The sequence below is a fragment of the Dendrobates tinctorius genome, unplaced genomic scaffold (assembly GCF_039654945.1).
Source record: "Dendrobates tinctorius isolate UK_male_01 unplaced genomic scaffold, ASM3965494v1 ptg000032l, whole genome shotgun sequence".
NCBI lineage: Eukaryota > Metazoa > Chordata > Amphibia > Anura > Dendrobatidae > Dendrobates > Dendrobates tinctorius.
The window spans coordinates 44,527,157-44,543,694 of record NW_027361700.1 but is presented as its reverse complement, the minus strand read 5'-3'; the positions used below and the strand labels follow the sequence as shown (position 1 = coordinate 44,543,694).

Genomic DNA, 16,538 nt, shown 5'->3' with positions numbered 1-16,538 from the left:
TTCATGTTTTGATCCATTCCACTTTGATCCATTTGATCCATTCCACTTACGGTTTGCTGCACTGAATCCAGTTATCGCCATCTCTTCCACAGTTGCCCTTCTCAGTCCCTTCTATGTTTAGTTTTTCGTAGCAGAACCTGTCCGATGCATCTAGAGTAAAGTAAGTATATATTAGATGTTGCAAGGTCCAGCTTATGGAAATGTGTGTATATATATATCTTACCAGGTAGGATGACTACACATGAGCATATATAAAAGTGAGTATATATTGCTCCTGTGTAGTCATCCTACCTGGTACCTTCCTCTTACCTTATCTGCTCAGATTGGTGTTTTGCTCCTCCTGCTTTTAAAATGTCCGCACTTAAATGATATGTGGAATGCAGTGGTATCTCTAAATCACACTCTCTTGCTTTTCCCGTGCTGGCGAATAAGAAAAGCGAGGAGGCATTGGCCAGACTTACCACTGCACTCCCAAAGCCAGTATGGAAACCATCTTGGAAGCAGAAGAAATAGAACGCCAATCTGAACAGAAGAGGCAGCAGGAGGCAAACAGAGGCCACCAGGTAGGGTGACTATACACAATAAATGTATTGTAACATTTCAGTCTCTGTACAGAGGGTCACTTTAATGGGGGTTTTCCCATCTCCAAGATACTATGTAGTAAGTGTGATAATACTAATAATAGCAAATACCTCCAATCAGAAATGTAGTATAGTTTTTCTGATTCTCTATGTCTCTTTCCTCATGTGCAGGACATTGCAGGACTTTAGGTATCCATGGTTATGACCACTAGCAACTTGATATCTAACTGTCACTGTATCATAGGTTGTAACCATGGATCCTTAAGGTTCTGAAATGCCTGCACATGAGGAAAGAGACATAGTGAATAAGAAGAACTATACTACATTTCTGATTGAAGGTATAAGTGCTTCTCACTAAATTAGAATATCATCAAAAAGTTAATTTATTTCAGTTCTTCAATACAAAAAAGTGAAACTCATATTAGAATCATTACAAACAGAGTGAACTCTTTCAAGTGTTTATCTCTGTTTCTGTTGATGATTATGACTTACAGCCAATGAAAGTCCAAAAGTCATTATCTCAGTAAATTAGAATACTTTATAACATCAGCTTGAAAAATTATTTTAAAATCCAAAATGTTGGCCTACTGATATAAATATTCAGTAAATGTACTCAGTACTTGGTCGGGGATCCTTTTGCATCAATTACTGCATCAATGCAACTTGGCATGGAGGAGAGCAGCCTGTGGCACTGCTGAGGTGTTATGGAAGCCCAGGTTGCTTTGATAGCAGCCTTCAGCTCGTCTGCATTGTTGGGTCTGGTGTCTCTCATCTTCCTCTTGACAATAGTCCATAGATTCTCTATGAGGTTAAGGTCAGGTGGGTTTGCTGGACAATCAAGCACAGTGATACTGTTGTTTTTAAACCAGGTATTGGTGCTTTTGGCAGTGTGGACAGGTGCCAAGTCCTGCTGGAGAATGAAATTTACATCTCCAAAAAGCTTGTCGGACTTATTGGGCCAATAAAGAATAACAGTGAAACTTGGCCTTGATGGAAGCCTGAAATATTCACCTTCCCCGCTCCTTCCCCCCCCCTCCTTATATTTCCCTGTCTAGTATTGTATTGTTCGTCTTGTCATATTCCCTGTTTTCATTGTATTAGTGGATGTTAAGATATGTATACTGATTTCTGGTTTACAGTTATTGCTAACAAGCTTGTGAGACATATCTATACATTCATGTACTTTTTCTGTATCTGTTTAAAAATGTTAATAAAATACACAGTTAAAAAAAAAAAAAAGCTTGTCGGAAGAGGGAAGCGTGAAGTGCTCTAAAATTTCCTGGTAGACGGCTGCGTTGAATTTGGTCTTGATAAAACACAGAGGACCTACACCAGCATGGCTCCCCAAACCATCACTGATTGTGGAAACTTCACATTAGAGCTCAAGCAGCTTGGATTGTGACATCTCCACTCTTCCTCCAGACTCTGGGACCTTGATTTCCAAATGAAATGCAAAATTTACTTTTATCTGAAAACAACACCTTGGACCACTGAGCAACAGTCTTGTTATTTTTCTCCTTGGCCCAGGTAAGACGCTTCTGGCGTTGCCTATTGGTCATGAGTGGCTTGACACATGGAATGCAACACTTGTAGCCCATGTCCTGGATGTGTCTGTGTGTGGTGGCTCTTGAAGCAATGACCCCAGCAGCAGTCCACTTCTTGTGAATCTCCCCCAAATTTTTGAATGGCCTTTTATTAACAATCCTTTCAAGGCTGCGTTTATCCTGGTTGCTTGTGCACCTTTTTCTACCACACTTTTTCCTTCCACTCAACTTTTCATTAACTCCTTCATGACCGGAGCTTTTTTCTGTTTTGCGTTTTCGTTTTTTGCTACCCTTCTTCTCAGAGCCATAACTTTTTTATTTTTCCGCCAATGTGGCCGTTTGAGGGCTTGTTTTTTGTGGGACGAGTTGTACTTTTGAACAACACCATTGGTTTTCCCATGTCATGTACTAGAAAACAGGAAAAAAAATTCCAAGTGCGGTGAAATTGCAAAAAAAGTGCAGACCCACACTAGTTTTTTGTTTTGCTTTTTTACTAGGTTCACTAAATGCTAAGCCTGACCTGCCATTATGATTCTCCAGGTCACTACAAGTTCATAGACACCAGGCATGTCTAGCTTCTTTTTTATCTGTGTGGTGAAAAAAAATTCCAAACGTTGTTAAAAAAAAAGCACCATTTTCCGGTACTAGTTGCGGTTCCATTTTTTGTGAGCTTGGGTTGGGTGAGGGCTTATTGTTGGCGTGCTGAGCTGACATTTTTAATTATACCATTTTGTTGCAGATACAATTTTTTGATCGCCCATTATTGCATCTTAATGCAATGTCGCGGCAACAAAAAAACGTAATTCTCGCGTTTTGACTTCTTTTCTCGCTACGCCGTGTAGCGATCAGGTTAAAGGGAATCTGTGACCCCTTTTTTTGAATATGAGCTGCCGGCACCGACATCAGGGGCTTATCTACAGCATTCTGCTCTGCCATGCCTGCGTACTGCAGTATTCTGCTCTGCCCTCAACAGGGCAGAGCAGTGCGCCTGCGCCGGAGCCACGACAGGAAGGAAAGAAGAGGAACGCCATCGTATGAAGATGGGAGGCGCCGGACTGCAACACCCATCGGACCAAGACCGGACTGCCCCTGGGAGAGTATAATCTAACTCATTTTTCTTATCTTTCAGATTACATCGGGGGCTTAACTACAGCATTACAGAATGCTGTAGATAAGCCCCTGATGTCGGTGCCGGCAGCTCATATTCGTAAAAAGGGGAGATAGATTCCCTTTAATCATTTTTTTATTGATAGATCAGGCGATTCTGAATGCGGTGATCCCAAAAATGTGTATGTTTCATTTTTTTTTATTTGGAATGGGGCGAAAGGGGGGTGATTTGAACTTTATATTTTTTTATATTTTTAAAAACTTTTTTTTTTACTTTCAGCATGCTTCAATAGTCTCCATGAGAGACTAGAAGCTGCCACAAACCGATAGGTTCTGCTACATACAGGCGATGATCAGATCGCCTCAATATAGCAGAATTACTCACTTGCTATGAGCGCCGACCACTGGTGGCGCTCACAGCAAGCCGGCACTGACAACCACAGAGGTCTCCAGGAGACCTCTGGTTGTCATGCCAATGAACTGGTGACCCGCAGTCACGTGTCGGTGGTCACAGGTGGGGATGGTTTCCAGCCCAATGGCCAGAAACGTAAGTTAAATGCCGCTGTCAGCGTTTGACAGCAGCATTTAATGGGTTAATAGCCACGGGTGGATCGCGATTTCACCCGCGGCTATTCTGAGCACGTCAGCTGTTCAAAAAGCTGACATGTCCCTGGAAAGATGTGGGCTCACTGCCTGAGCCCACAAAGGGAGGGAGTCCGACGTCGATGTACTATTACACCTGATGTCAGAAAGGGGTTAATATACTTGGATAAAGCACTCTGTGAACAGCCAGCTTCTTTAGCAATTATCTTTTGTGGCTTACCCTCCTTGTGGAATATGTCAATGACTGCCTTCTGGACATCTGTCAAGTCAGCAGTCTTCCCCATGATTGTAGAGCTTACTGAAACAGACTAAGGGACCTTTTTAAATGCTTAGGAAGCCTTTGCAGGTGTTTTTTGTTAATTATTCTAATTTACTGAGATAATGACTTTTGGGTTTTCATTGGCTGTAAGCCATAATCATGAACATTAACAGAAATAAACACTTGAAATACATCAGTCTGTTTGTAATGACTCTATATAATATAAGAGTTTCACTTTTTGTATTGAAGAACTGAAATAAATTAACTTTTTTAATAAATATTCTAATTTAGTGAGAAGCACTTGTACTTGCTAATATTATTATCACACCAACTACATATTGGGATATGATTTTGTAGATGGGAATACCCCTTTAAGTTAATAAAACAGCTAGCAAGCATTACTTTCAGGCTATGTTCCCATGTGCGTAATTCCCGCGGAAATTTCCGTGGCAATTCCGCAACTCCCTGCAGCAGGAAATACGCGAGAAATCCGCATGCGTAATTCCCGTGAAAAACTAGCGTTTTGCAAGTGTAATTAGCTTGCAGAATACTAGCGTTTTCCAAGCGATCTGTAGCATCGCTTGGAAAACCGATTGACAGGTTGGTTACACTCATCAAACATTGTATTTGACAAGTGTGAGCAACTTTTTCCTATTGAGGCCGCCTATGCAGCATCAGTAGTAAAAAGATCTAATGTTAAAAATAATAATAATAAAAAAAATCGTGATATTCTCAACTTCCGGCGTCTGCCGCAGCCTTCCCGATCCTCCCAGCAAGTTCCATTCCCAGCGATGCCTTGCGACAATGTCCCCAGATGACGTAGCATCTCGCGAGACCGCTACGTCATCACAGGTCATTGTCGCAAGGCATCGCTGGGAACGGGAGTTGCAGGGAGCATCGCTGAGGCCTGGAAACGCTGCGGGGGAAGCCGGAAGGCGAGAATATCACGATTTTTTATTTTAATTCTATCTTTTACAGGGATATGGTACTCAAAAAGTGGGTACCATCCGCACATTTTCCGTTTACTTTGCGCATGGTGGGCATAGCCATATGCGGAAAGTAAGCGGAACAATGCTTTCCTATGTGTGCAGAATTCCCGAGAATGAGCATGCTGCGTATTTTTCCGCGATGCGAAACATATGCGCCATTAGCACAGCATGTGCGGAATGCCATTGAACTCAATGGGTTACTTATTTTATGCGTTTTTGCGGTGAAAAAAGGGCAAAAACGCTTAAAATCTGCGGGAATTCCGCACATGGAAACATAGCCTAACAGAACTACCAATAAGCCTAAATAGTGAAATGTACGAATGAAAACGGGCAGAGATTCAGCATAAAATGTAGATTTAAAAGGTTTACAGGTATGAGACTACATCTATTCAAGATGTATTTGCTGAGGAATTTCTTCAAGGGTGCTTTTTGTTTTTTTTTTTTTTAACTTATTTCATGAAGGGTGGTAATTAGCTTTAGGCCGGGATCATGCAAGAGAATTGGATCAATTATGTAAATGACACTTGGCTAAAACTCAGTTTGAACCAAGTGTGAGCTTAGTTTGATTTGATTCTCTTGGATGAGATGAGAGAATTGGAGCATAGGTGAGGAGAGGATAGGGAACAAAATTTCTACTTCTTCTCCATCGTCGGAGTCTGCAGAAATCGGACTGCACTCGGCGTGCAAGCCTATGTTTTCCACACACCCATAGACTTGATTAGGTGAGGGTGATCTGAAGTGCCCAGCATGCAGCAAATGTTTTCTCATACAGAATCTTCATGAGAAAAGAAAATGTCCATCAGCACAGCCCCGTAGAATAACTTTGGTCCATGTGCTATCCGATAAAACATATATGTTTACAGTATAAGCTGGGGTGAGGGAGCCCTTACACTAAGTGGAGCAATGTAAAATAATATCATATATTTAAATACAGAGGTAACGCTTACTCCGTCCCCATACGGCACTACATTGACGATCTCTGGTTTTGCATCGGCCTCCATAACATCGACCCTGTTAAATATAAATTTATAAATCTATCAAATGCTGAAAGTGACAAAATTACATTGATGATGTTCTACACAAGTGTCACAATTGCCACCATTTCCATTATATTAGATACTTTACAACAGATCAACAAATGGAGATCTGGAGGATTTAATAAGATAAATGACAACCATTTCTTAAGTAATTGTCATTATTCTCTGTAATCCTGCACTCAGAATGTTTATATTCCAGAGCTTATATGCAAGCTTTATTTCTACATGCTAATAGCAATGTTCTTATGCAAGGAAATCTTATCTGCCTGCATTATGTGCCTAGATGACTGATCTGGTTGCTGTGCTCATTTCGATTATTAGGCCGGGATCACACACAGCGAGATACGGCCGAGTCTCGCAGGTTAAAACCAAGCTCTGGCGGAGCGTGCAGCTCCATGTATTGCTGTGCGGCTGCACGCTCCGCTCCGGAGTGCCGGCGCCAGAGCTTGGTTTTAACCTGCGAGACTCGACCGTATCTTGCTGTGTGTGATCCCGGCCTTAGAGGCCATACGGCTTTAGGCCTCTTTCACACATCAGTATTTTTGATCAGTATTTCATCAGTATTTGTATGCCAAAACCAGGAGTGTCTCCAAAATAAGGAACAGACATCAGTCTTTCAATTATATTTTTTTCTCGGTAATTTCCATTCCTGGCTTTGGCATACAAACACTGATGCAAAATACTGACCAAATACTGACGTGTGAATGAGCCTTTATACAGACTGGACACTTGCGGACGGCAACTGAGACATTTAGGCTGTGTGCACACGATGCAGAATTCCTGCGGATCCACAGCGGATTTTATTGCGCAGAAATGCTGCGGATCCGCAGTGTGATGTACAGTAGCATGTAAATCAATGAAACAAAAAAACCGCTGTGCAGACGCTGTGGATTTTTCCGCGCGGTTTTCCTGCTGTACAAAATCCGCAGCATGTCACTTCTTTTGTGCGGTTTTCCACCTCCCCAGTCTCCAAATCCGCACGGGGAAAACCACACAAAAACCGCAAGAAAACCGCATTAAAAATGGAAGAAATCCGCAGGAAAAATGCAGGTCATTTGACCTGCGGATTTCTTCAATTCTGGGCGGAAAAATCCGCAGGGCTAAAAAGTACGTCTGCACTCAGCCTTACAGGTCAAAATGTGTACTACAAAAAAAAGCAGCAGCCTTCTTTATTTTTTTTAAAAAGGAGATCACCATAGTCCCATAATTATTAATATGAGGTTAAATAATATATATAAGTCAACCAATCATAATACGACGTGATAACTAGCACAATTCCTATACTGTCATTGATCTGCAAGTGCAGAATACATCCTGAAGTTCATAACTACCCACAATGGGACAAAGTCTGCAGATTTTCATTAGCCTATGGGCTTGTTCACACGCTGAGATTTTGTCTAGGAAAAAAAGCAGTGTTTTGCAATACCAGAAAAGTGAATAGATTCCTGAAATTTCATACACATGGGGCTTATTTTATTCCTAGTAGATTGAAATCATTAATGCGTTTTTTTCAAACCTGCAGCGTGTCAATTCCTTCTGCCTTTTTGCAGCGTTTTTTACCCATTCAAATTAAAGGAAAAAAATGCAAGTAAAAACGTATCAAAAACGCATGTATTTTATGCAATGTTTTTCCTGCCAACACTGAGTATTTGCAGCACATTTTTCTGTAGCAAAAAGCAAGGTGTGCACATAGCGTAAAGTTTAGCCTTTGGAGATTGGAAGCCACAGTTTTTTAAGCTGGAAATAAATGAAATAACTTTGGGCCAAATGTTCGTTTGGTGAACAGATATCTCAGATACCCATTAGCACACAGCCGAACATTTAGGGTGTGTGCACACGCTGCGGATTCTGCTACGGATCCGCAACGGATTTGGCCGCTGCGGATCCGCAGCAGTTTCTGCTGCGGTGTACAGTACCATTATTCCCTATGTGAAATGGAAACCGCTGTGCAGACGCTGTGGAATTTTCCACGCGGATTATCTGAGGTTTCTAAACTGCAGAAAGAATTGACATGTCAGTTCTTTCTGCGGATTCCGCAGCGGTTTCCTATCTCCTCCATTGCGGAGATGGTTAAACCGCAGGATAATCCGCAGATAAACCGCAGGTCTTTTGACCTGCGGATTTATCTGCGGATTTTGCAAAATCCACGCGGATCAATCCGCAACATAATCCGCATCGTGTGCACATACCCTTACATGTTTCCAGTGGGGAGAGAGGAGGAAAGAATGAGGAGCAGGGTTATCTCCCATGAAAACAAAAGGATTGATTGTTGGTGGAGAATCAGGAGGCCCCATATATATCCCATGATTGTCCAGTGCTGCAGATATCTAATGTGGAAGGGGGCTTTAACATGCCATAGGCAATAGAAAACACCCTATTACAACTCAGGTAGGTGGTATTGCCTGGTTGCATTATACTTTATTCAATTTAGACCCTATATTTTGTGAGAATAATTTAAATAAAAAAAGTATAAACAGTAAATAAGAATAATAAAAAGAAAAAAAGTAAAATGAAAAGAAAAAGATGCAGCAGACCTGATTCAAGTTATATCTGCTGTAACAAAGTCACTGATAAAGTGTTGGAGGGGAGATATGTTTCACGGAGGCTATTAGCTTCAGTGATTTGAAACTCCTAAGTTTGCTCCAGCACACTTCGTATTGAGAGGGGTTATTTGGCCATTTTAAGGGCTGGGTTTTTGTGGACAACCATAAAGCGGGTGGGAGGTTGTCCACCTTATTTCCATCCCTGGGTGTGGTCTGTGGTTTAAATAGTTGACCTCCTGAGGCATTCAGTGTTCAGTGTGTCTGGAGAGCCTAAATCCAGAGAAGTGTTTGTGTTACTGCTAAACTGAACCGTGTGGTTTTGCTAACTCTGAGTGGGCAGATCCCCGCTACCATAAGGACTGTGCTTTTGTGTTACCAGTTTGTTTTGTTTTCCTGTTTTTGCCCAAAGGGCCTTGTTCATTTTTACTTCACCACGGTTTATGCCGCATGTACAATAAACCAGTGAAGATCTTAAAGAGAAAGTGTTCCTGTGTCTACCTCCGTGTACAGCTGAGTGAGACGATCTACCACCCTGCCTACAGAAACTTGGCTAAAACTGATCTGCCTAGGATCTGAGGAGTGGGAAGAGACCAGCATTTTTTTTTCACGCAGTGTTGAAATATGTGTATTTTACTGAATTCTTGCATTCCTCATGAAATTACAATTCTGGAGCATGCTTTCCTAGAACTCTGTGCTATTTTTCCTATGTTATTCCTCCTAGAAAAGTATACATCATTTTCTAGCTGGGTGTTACTATTCCCTTTATCAATGATGTTTGTCTCTACATAGCCTGAAGGAAGAGTCACATGGACATATAACTTGGACAAGGATGGCAACACAAAACTTGGACTGACCACTGGATCTCCCGACCCGAGTGTAACAGCTGCATAGAAATACATGCTGCCACAATAGGGTTGAGAGAGAAGTCGGATAGCATTGCGTTGCGATCTTCATCCGGGTTATACAGCTGTCTGACTCTGCTGACTGTTCAATCAGTATAGGACTATGTGATGATACAGCCTTTTCACAGTTGAAATAGTAGCAACTATTTTGTAACGTATTCATATGTTTCCAGGAAAAATAAATAGAGGATCTACAAAACAACTAATACATGCTCCATGAAGAAGTAAGCTATTGGTTTGGCAAAATCAAATATCTACTAAAGCAGACATGTCAGGAGAGCTTATAGGTAGTGATGAGCAAAAGTGCTATGTTAGTTTACATTGGGTACGCACCGAGCATCACGGGTAGTTGAGTGACGTGCTCGAGTCCCCACCCTGCATGTTTTGCAGCTGTTAGCCAAAAAATAACATGTGGTGATTGCCTGCCATACACGGGCAATCCCCGTATCAAGACCGCAGGATTCATATGACATAACAACCTCACGTGAGCAAAAGGAACATAAGTGCCAACACCACTGGAACGGCGATGGCACAGGAGGTGAATTTAGGTGTATTAATTTTAACAGGGGCAAACATTCAGAATGAGAATGAGTTGTCCTAGTAGTGGACAACCTCTATAAGGCCAGGATCAGACTAGCTTATGGCATCCGATGCGAGAGCATCGGATGCAATATGCTAAGGACCCTCGGCTCCTGCTCTGCTGCGAGTGGGAGCCGAGTGTCATGCGTCTGTGCTCTGAGCCTCTTGCACAGAGAGGATCAGATCACAGCTGCGGAGGAGGCGGAGAAAGGAATTTCTCCATCTCCTCCATTGCCGGGGTCAGGGTATGTCGCACATCACTCGGATGATAGCCGAGTGAAGTGCATTGTCTCATTCACACCCATAGGCTTATTGGGTGCGAGTGAGCCGAGACTCGGCCGAGTGTCGGTTACAATCGCAGGTTGCTGCGATTTCACTCGCGCATTGAAAACGGCTGAGAAAAAAAAACGCTGATGAGAGCTGCCCCATAGATGAATATTGGTCTTGTGATGTTTTATCGCATTGCACTCATCCGTATTCATCGCTAGTGTCACCCCGGCCTAAGGAGTATATTAAATTAAATAGGGCCAGGTTCACTCATATTTGATTGTCCGTATACAGACCACAGTGCTCGGTCTGGTGACAGGTCTCCTGAGCTGAACTTACAAACTCACATGTGTCTATGAGGTAGTAAATTCGAAACGGGAGACCCGCGGTCAGTCCACATATTGTTGTTCATTTACCGACTGTGAAATACACTAGTTTGAAACCAGTCTTATATTCATAGAGTCGCCTCCTGACGGTTAGGCCACATTCACACGTTCAGTATGGTGAGTTTTTTACCTCAGCATCTGTAAGCCAAAACCAGCAGTGGGTGATATATCCAGAAGTGGTGACGGGTTTCTATTATCCTTTTCCTCCGATTGTTCCACTCCTGGTTTTTGCTTACAAATACTTATGTAAAACTGAGCATGTGAACATGGCCTTAAGCTCCATTACTCCATTATAACACCGGTGTCTGTGAATATAAGAAGCTGCTGCATAACGTAATAGCAGTAACTGGCAGTAATATTGGAGGAAGTCACCTATCATTTACTAACACAGAACATCACAAGTCCTAGCACCATTGTAATATATATTCCGACCGTGAGCTTACCTGTTCATTGTCACAGAAGTATCCGTCCTGCTTGTGTAGATTTCCCGGGCACTGTGTAAGCAAAGTGAGACATGGATTACCTTACACAAGACAGTTCACTATTCACAAACTCAATCATTTTATTCATTTTGTTCAGGTCTGTGAAGAAAAACAGTTTTATCTGTATACAAAAAGACTGGACGGGATGTGTCCTGAAACTGCAATTAAACTCTGGAGACTGATATGCTTAATGAAGATCAAAGTTAAGGGGAATCTGTCACTAGGTTTTTGCCACCTAATCTGAGAGTGGCATGATGTAGAGACAGACACTGATTCTAGGGATGTGTCACCTACTGGGCTGCTTGATGTAGTTTAAATAAAATCATTATTTTATTATCAGGAGATTATCACCAGAGGAATAGTAAGCCTTTTACCACATAGTCTCTATATTCATGAGCTCTGTATAACCCCGCCCCCATCACTGATGGTAGTTTTCTGCCTATGCACAGTGTACACAAAAAGCTGCCAATCAGTGGTGTGGGTGGGGTTATTCAGAGCTTAGCACTCAGAGAACTGTTAGATCTGCAGCAGAGGAAACTGCGATTTTATCAAAGCTACACCAATAAACCCAGTAAGTGATACTACTCTCCCCTTTCTGCATAATAAAAAGGTCCAATGATCCCCGATATCTGACGCAAACATCACGCATCAGAAAGGGGTTACTCTTATCATTCTAGTCCATAATTCCTACTCCCACATAGATCTATTCATTGTATGTAGATCGGTTCTGGAGGTTTCCCAGTCTTCATCAATTGGCTTAATCACATGGTCTGATCATGCAATAATTTCCCTCACTTTGCACCAAAAATATGGACCCCCCATTGCGCAATAATTCATATATATTAGCATCTCCTGAATAAGCTTCTGAAATAAAACAATCTGTAGTGGAATATTTCCAGACCAACACTGCTTCAGTTAACTGCATTTTAATGCTCTGGAATACTCACACAGTATTCATTCGAGGTATTCTAATCAAACAAAACAGCAGAGCCAAGCAGAATTGAGAAAAGGTCCTAAATGACACCATCAGAAATCCAGGTTCTGGACCTAAGTAACAAAACATCCTCCTCTAACTGCTACAATTAACTTTCTAAAAACTACATGCAGAACGCTAAACTTTATGAGCCTGTGGATATAGATAACAAATTCAAAGATTATTCCTCATCCTAATCCATGTGATGTAAAGTATTCCTCAATGCCTTCCGCTTCAATTATTCAATCCTTCCTATCAAAACTACTACTACCTAAACGTTCTAAAAAAAACAAATAGTCATCCTGAATGCCTACAGAAATTAGCAAAATAATCCAATCCTTACTTATAAACAAAACTCTGGGTCCAGATGGACTTTATAACACTTATTACAAATCATTCAGGGATACACTAACCCTGTAATGAAAATGTTCCACAAGGCAACTGAACTAGGAGAGCTTCCTAACGATGTGTCATCAGCATTGCCAAAACACCGAATATACCAGAAAATTTCCGACCTATTCTCCACCCTATCAGTTGGAGTGCATACTAATGGTGCCATATCATAACAATTTGTAATCATTAATGGGACCAGACAGGGTTGCTCCCTGCCCCACTTGAACCTATAGATCAAATGATTTGCCACTATACCGAGGTATAAAAATAGGAAACTGTGAAGACTGTTGTGAGTTCATTTTCCCCTTCACCATTGAGGTCTGATGAACTCCCTCTTCTGGTGAAGGAAGGTAGTGAGGCTGATTACCAAGCACCTGAGTTGGATGATGATGACTGGGTGACTGGAATTGCTGACTGGATATAAGGCAGCCAACGCCCTTCTGCCTTGCTGGTGATTTCTCTGAGGGATTTTAGGAGACCAGTCTGATTCCTGCTCCTCAAAAGCTAAGTTTTCGGCCCTGCTTTTTGCATTTGTGTTTTGGTTTTGTTTTGCCTTGTTTTTCTGGATTTCTGCCATTCCCTGCTGGGGTGAGCTGAATTCCTTTTTGCTCTGTCTTCAGAAAATACTGAGGACTGATATAGTCTTTGAAGCCTAGCGTCTTCAGGGCTTTTTTCCCTATCAGTCTGTTGGCTCTTGTTTTGATAGGGTTTTGGTGGATTGCAGACAGCAGCTTTTCTATCCTGTCCTATTTAGTTAGCTTTGGCCCCATCATTTGCTCAGCCTTTCTTTCTATCTGTGTAAGTGTTTTTTCATCTTGCTTCACCGTCATTATATGTTGGGGGCTGCCTATTGCTTTGGGGTCTGCTCTGGGGCAGTTTAGATTTCCCTTTCTGTCTTTAGGCTATTTAGTTCACCGGCTGTGATCGAGGGGTCTAGGGCACCGTAAGAACCCCCCATGGCTACTGCAAGTTGCTGCTGTTAGGTTCAGGGGTCTGCAATCCGATAGCTGCCAACTTCTCTAGTTTGCTGGACTAGCTAGTATTTCTGTTTTTGCCTCCTACGGTGACTCATTCATAACAGAATCACCAGTCATACCGCAGATCCTAGGGTACTCAATAGCAGGAAAGAATCGTAAAAAAAAAAAAAAAAAGTGTGTATATTTTTTCCTCTATATCTCTGAGGCCATAGGGGGAATTTTTTTTTCTCTCAATGGAGATAAAGCAATTGTCTGATCGTGTGAAGCAGCTCGCTGCGGAAGTGCGGGGAATTTCCGCCTACCTTGCTCATTCACATGCTGCTGAACCAAAGATCCCTACTCCTGATGTGTTTTTTGGGGATCGGTCTAAATTTTTGAATTTCAAAAATAATTGTAAATTATTTTTTGCCTTGAAGCCTAACTCATCAGGGAGCTCCGCGCAGCAGGTTAAAATTGTCATCTCTTTGCTGCGTGGCGATCCCCAGGATTGGGCGTTTTCTTTGAAACCAGATGATCCTATTCTGACTAATGTGAACGCACTTTTTCAAGCCTTGGGGTTGTTGTATGACGAACCTAATGCTATTGGTCAGGCTCAAAGACCCTGTTGGCATTGAGCCAGGGTCGAGATTCTGCAGAATTGTACTGTCAAAAATTCCGAAAGTGGGCGGTCCTTACTACCTGGAATGATGGTGCCTTGGCAGCTCTCTTTCGGAAGGGTTTGTCAGAAGCCATAAAAGATACTATGGTGGGATTTCCTGTTCCCTCTGGTCTTGACGATTCTATGTCATTAGCCATTCAGGTTGATTGGCGTTTACGTGAACGCAGGACTGCACGAGAGGTGTTGCCACCTGTTGAACAAGTGTCTGAACCTATGCAATGTGATAGAGTTTTGTCCAGGGAGCAACGTCAGGAGTTCAGAAGGCGTAATAAGCTGTGTTTTTTTTGTGGAGATGCTTCGCATATTATTTCTGTCTGTCCTAAACGAGAGAAACGTTTTGCACACACGTTTTCTGTGGGTGGTGTTCAACCTAAGTTTCTTCTGGCAATTACTCTGATCTGCTCCCTGTCCACATTTTCCGCCAAGGCTTTGGTGGATTCGGGAGGGAGCAGCCCTGAACCTAATGGACTTGGATTTTGCTAAACGTTGTGGCTTTCCGATGACACCTCTGCGGATGCATATCCCTTTGAGGGGGATTGATGCTACTCCTTTGGCGAAAAATAAACCTCAGTTTAGGACCCAGGTGGTAATGCGGGTCGCCCCAGACCATCAAGAAAACTGCAGATTTTTGGTGTTGCATAATTTGCATGATACCATTGTTCTGGGGTTTCCCTGGTTGCTAATTCATAATCCAGTTTTGGATTGGAAATCTGTGTCTGTGGTGAGTTGGGGTTGTCGGTGTGCCCTTAGTGAGGCTCCGGTTTTTTCCACCTCTCAGTCGCATGATGTTCCTGACTATTTGGCGGACTTTTATGATGTATTTAGTGAGAATGAGTCTGCGTCTTTGCCTCCTCATAGGAGTTATGACTGTGCAATTGAACTGAGCCCGGGGTGTAAATTTCCCAAGGGTCGGCTCTTCAATTTATCTGTACCCGAGCACGAGGCTATGCGATCCTATATTAAGGAGGCGTTGGAGAAGGGTCATATTAGACCATCCTCTTCACCCTTAGGTGCCGTTTTTTTTTTCGTGGCCAAAAAGGATGGTTCATTAAGGCCTTGTATTGATTATCGTGCCCTCAACAAAATTACTATTAAATATCAGTATCCGTTACCCCTGATTTCGGATCTATTCTCCAGAGTTAAAGGTGCTTGCTGGTTTACCAAGCTTGACCTCAGGGGGGCGTATAATCTTATCTGCATTAAGCATGGGGATGAATGGAAGACTGCGTTTAATACTCCGGAGGGACATTTTGAGTACCTGGTGATGCCTTTTGGGCTCACTAATGCCCCTTCTGTCTTCCAGTGCTTCATGAACGACATTTTCCGAGACTTTGTGGATAAATTTTTGATTATCTATCTGGATGATATTTTGATCTTCTCCAAGGATTGGGATTCTCATGTGGAACATGTTCGGACTGTGTTCCGGATCTTGAGGGAGAATTCACCTGTATGTCAAAGGATCGAAATGCCTTTTTGGGGTACAGAGGATTTCATTTTTGGGATTTATTTTGTCTCCGTCAACTATTGAAATGGACCCGGCCAAGGTACAGGCCATTTATGATTGGGTTCAGCCCACTTCTTTGAAGGCCCTCCAGAAGTTTTTGGGTTTTGCTAATTTTTATCGGAAATTTATAGCAAAATTTTCTAGTATTGCCAAGCCATTGACTGATCTGACTAAGAAGGGTGCTGATGTGTTGAATTGGTCTCCGGAGGCTGTTTCTTCCTTTCAGGAGTTGAAGCGAAGATTCACTTCTGCCCCATTTTGCGGCAACCTGATGTGTTGTGAGTTCATTTTTCCCTTCACCGTTGAGGTCTGATGAACTCCCTCCTCTGGTGAAGGAAGGCAGTGAGGCTGATTACCAAACACCTGTGCAGCTAGATGATGACTGGGTGGCTGGAATTGAGGACTGGATATAAGGCAGCTGACGCCTTCTGCCTTGCTGGTGATCCTGCTGGATTCTTGGAGACCAGTCTGATTCCTGTGTCTCAAAGCGAAGTTTTTCTGCTCTGCTTTGTACACCTCAGTTTTGTTTTCATTTTGCCTTGTTTTTTTGGGAGTTCTGCCATCCCCGGCCGGGGGTGAGCTGAATTCCATTTTTGTCTCTGATCTGTTGATCTTTTGCTCTGTCTTCAGAATATACCTGAGTGCTGATATAGTCTTTTGAAGCCTAGCGACTTCAGGGCCTGTTTTTCCTATCAGTCGGATGGCACATTTTGGATAGGGTTTTTGCGGATGGCAGACAGTGGCTTTCCTATCC

The 16,538-nt window shown here is 42.5% G+C and overlaps 1 protein-coding gene across 1 annotated transcript in view; it reads right to left on the bottom strand.

Moving 5' to 3' along the window:
- ADAM11 (ADAM metallopeptidase domain 11) overlaps positions 1-16,538 on the bottom strand; it is a 172,495-nt gene that overhangs the window by 40,066 nt on the left and 115,891 nt on the right. The window contains exons 19-21 of the mRNA XM_073572858.1: positions 11,241-11,291; positions 6,031-6,094; positions 51-150 (exon numbers count right to left, since the gene is read on the bottom strand). Coding sequence (XP_073428959.1) covers positions 51-150; positions 6,031-6,094; positions 11,241-11,291 — 215 coding nt within the window. The remainder of the gene's footprint in view (positions 1-50; positions 151-6,030; positions 6,095-11,240; positions 11,292-16,538) is intronic.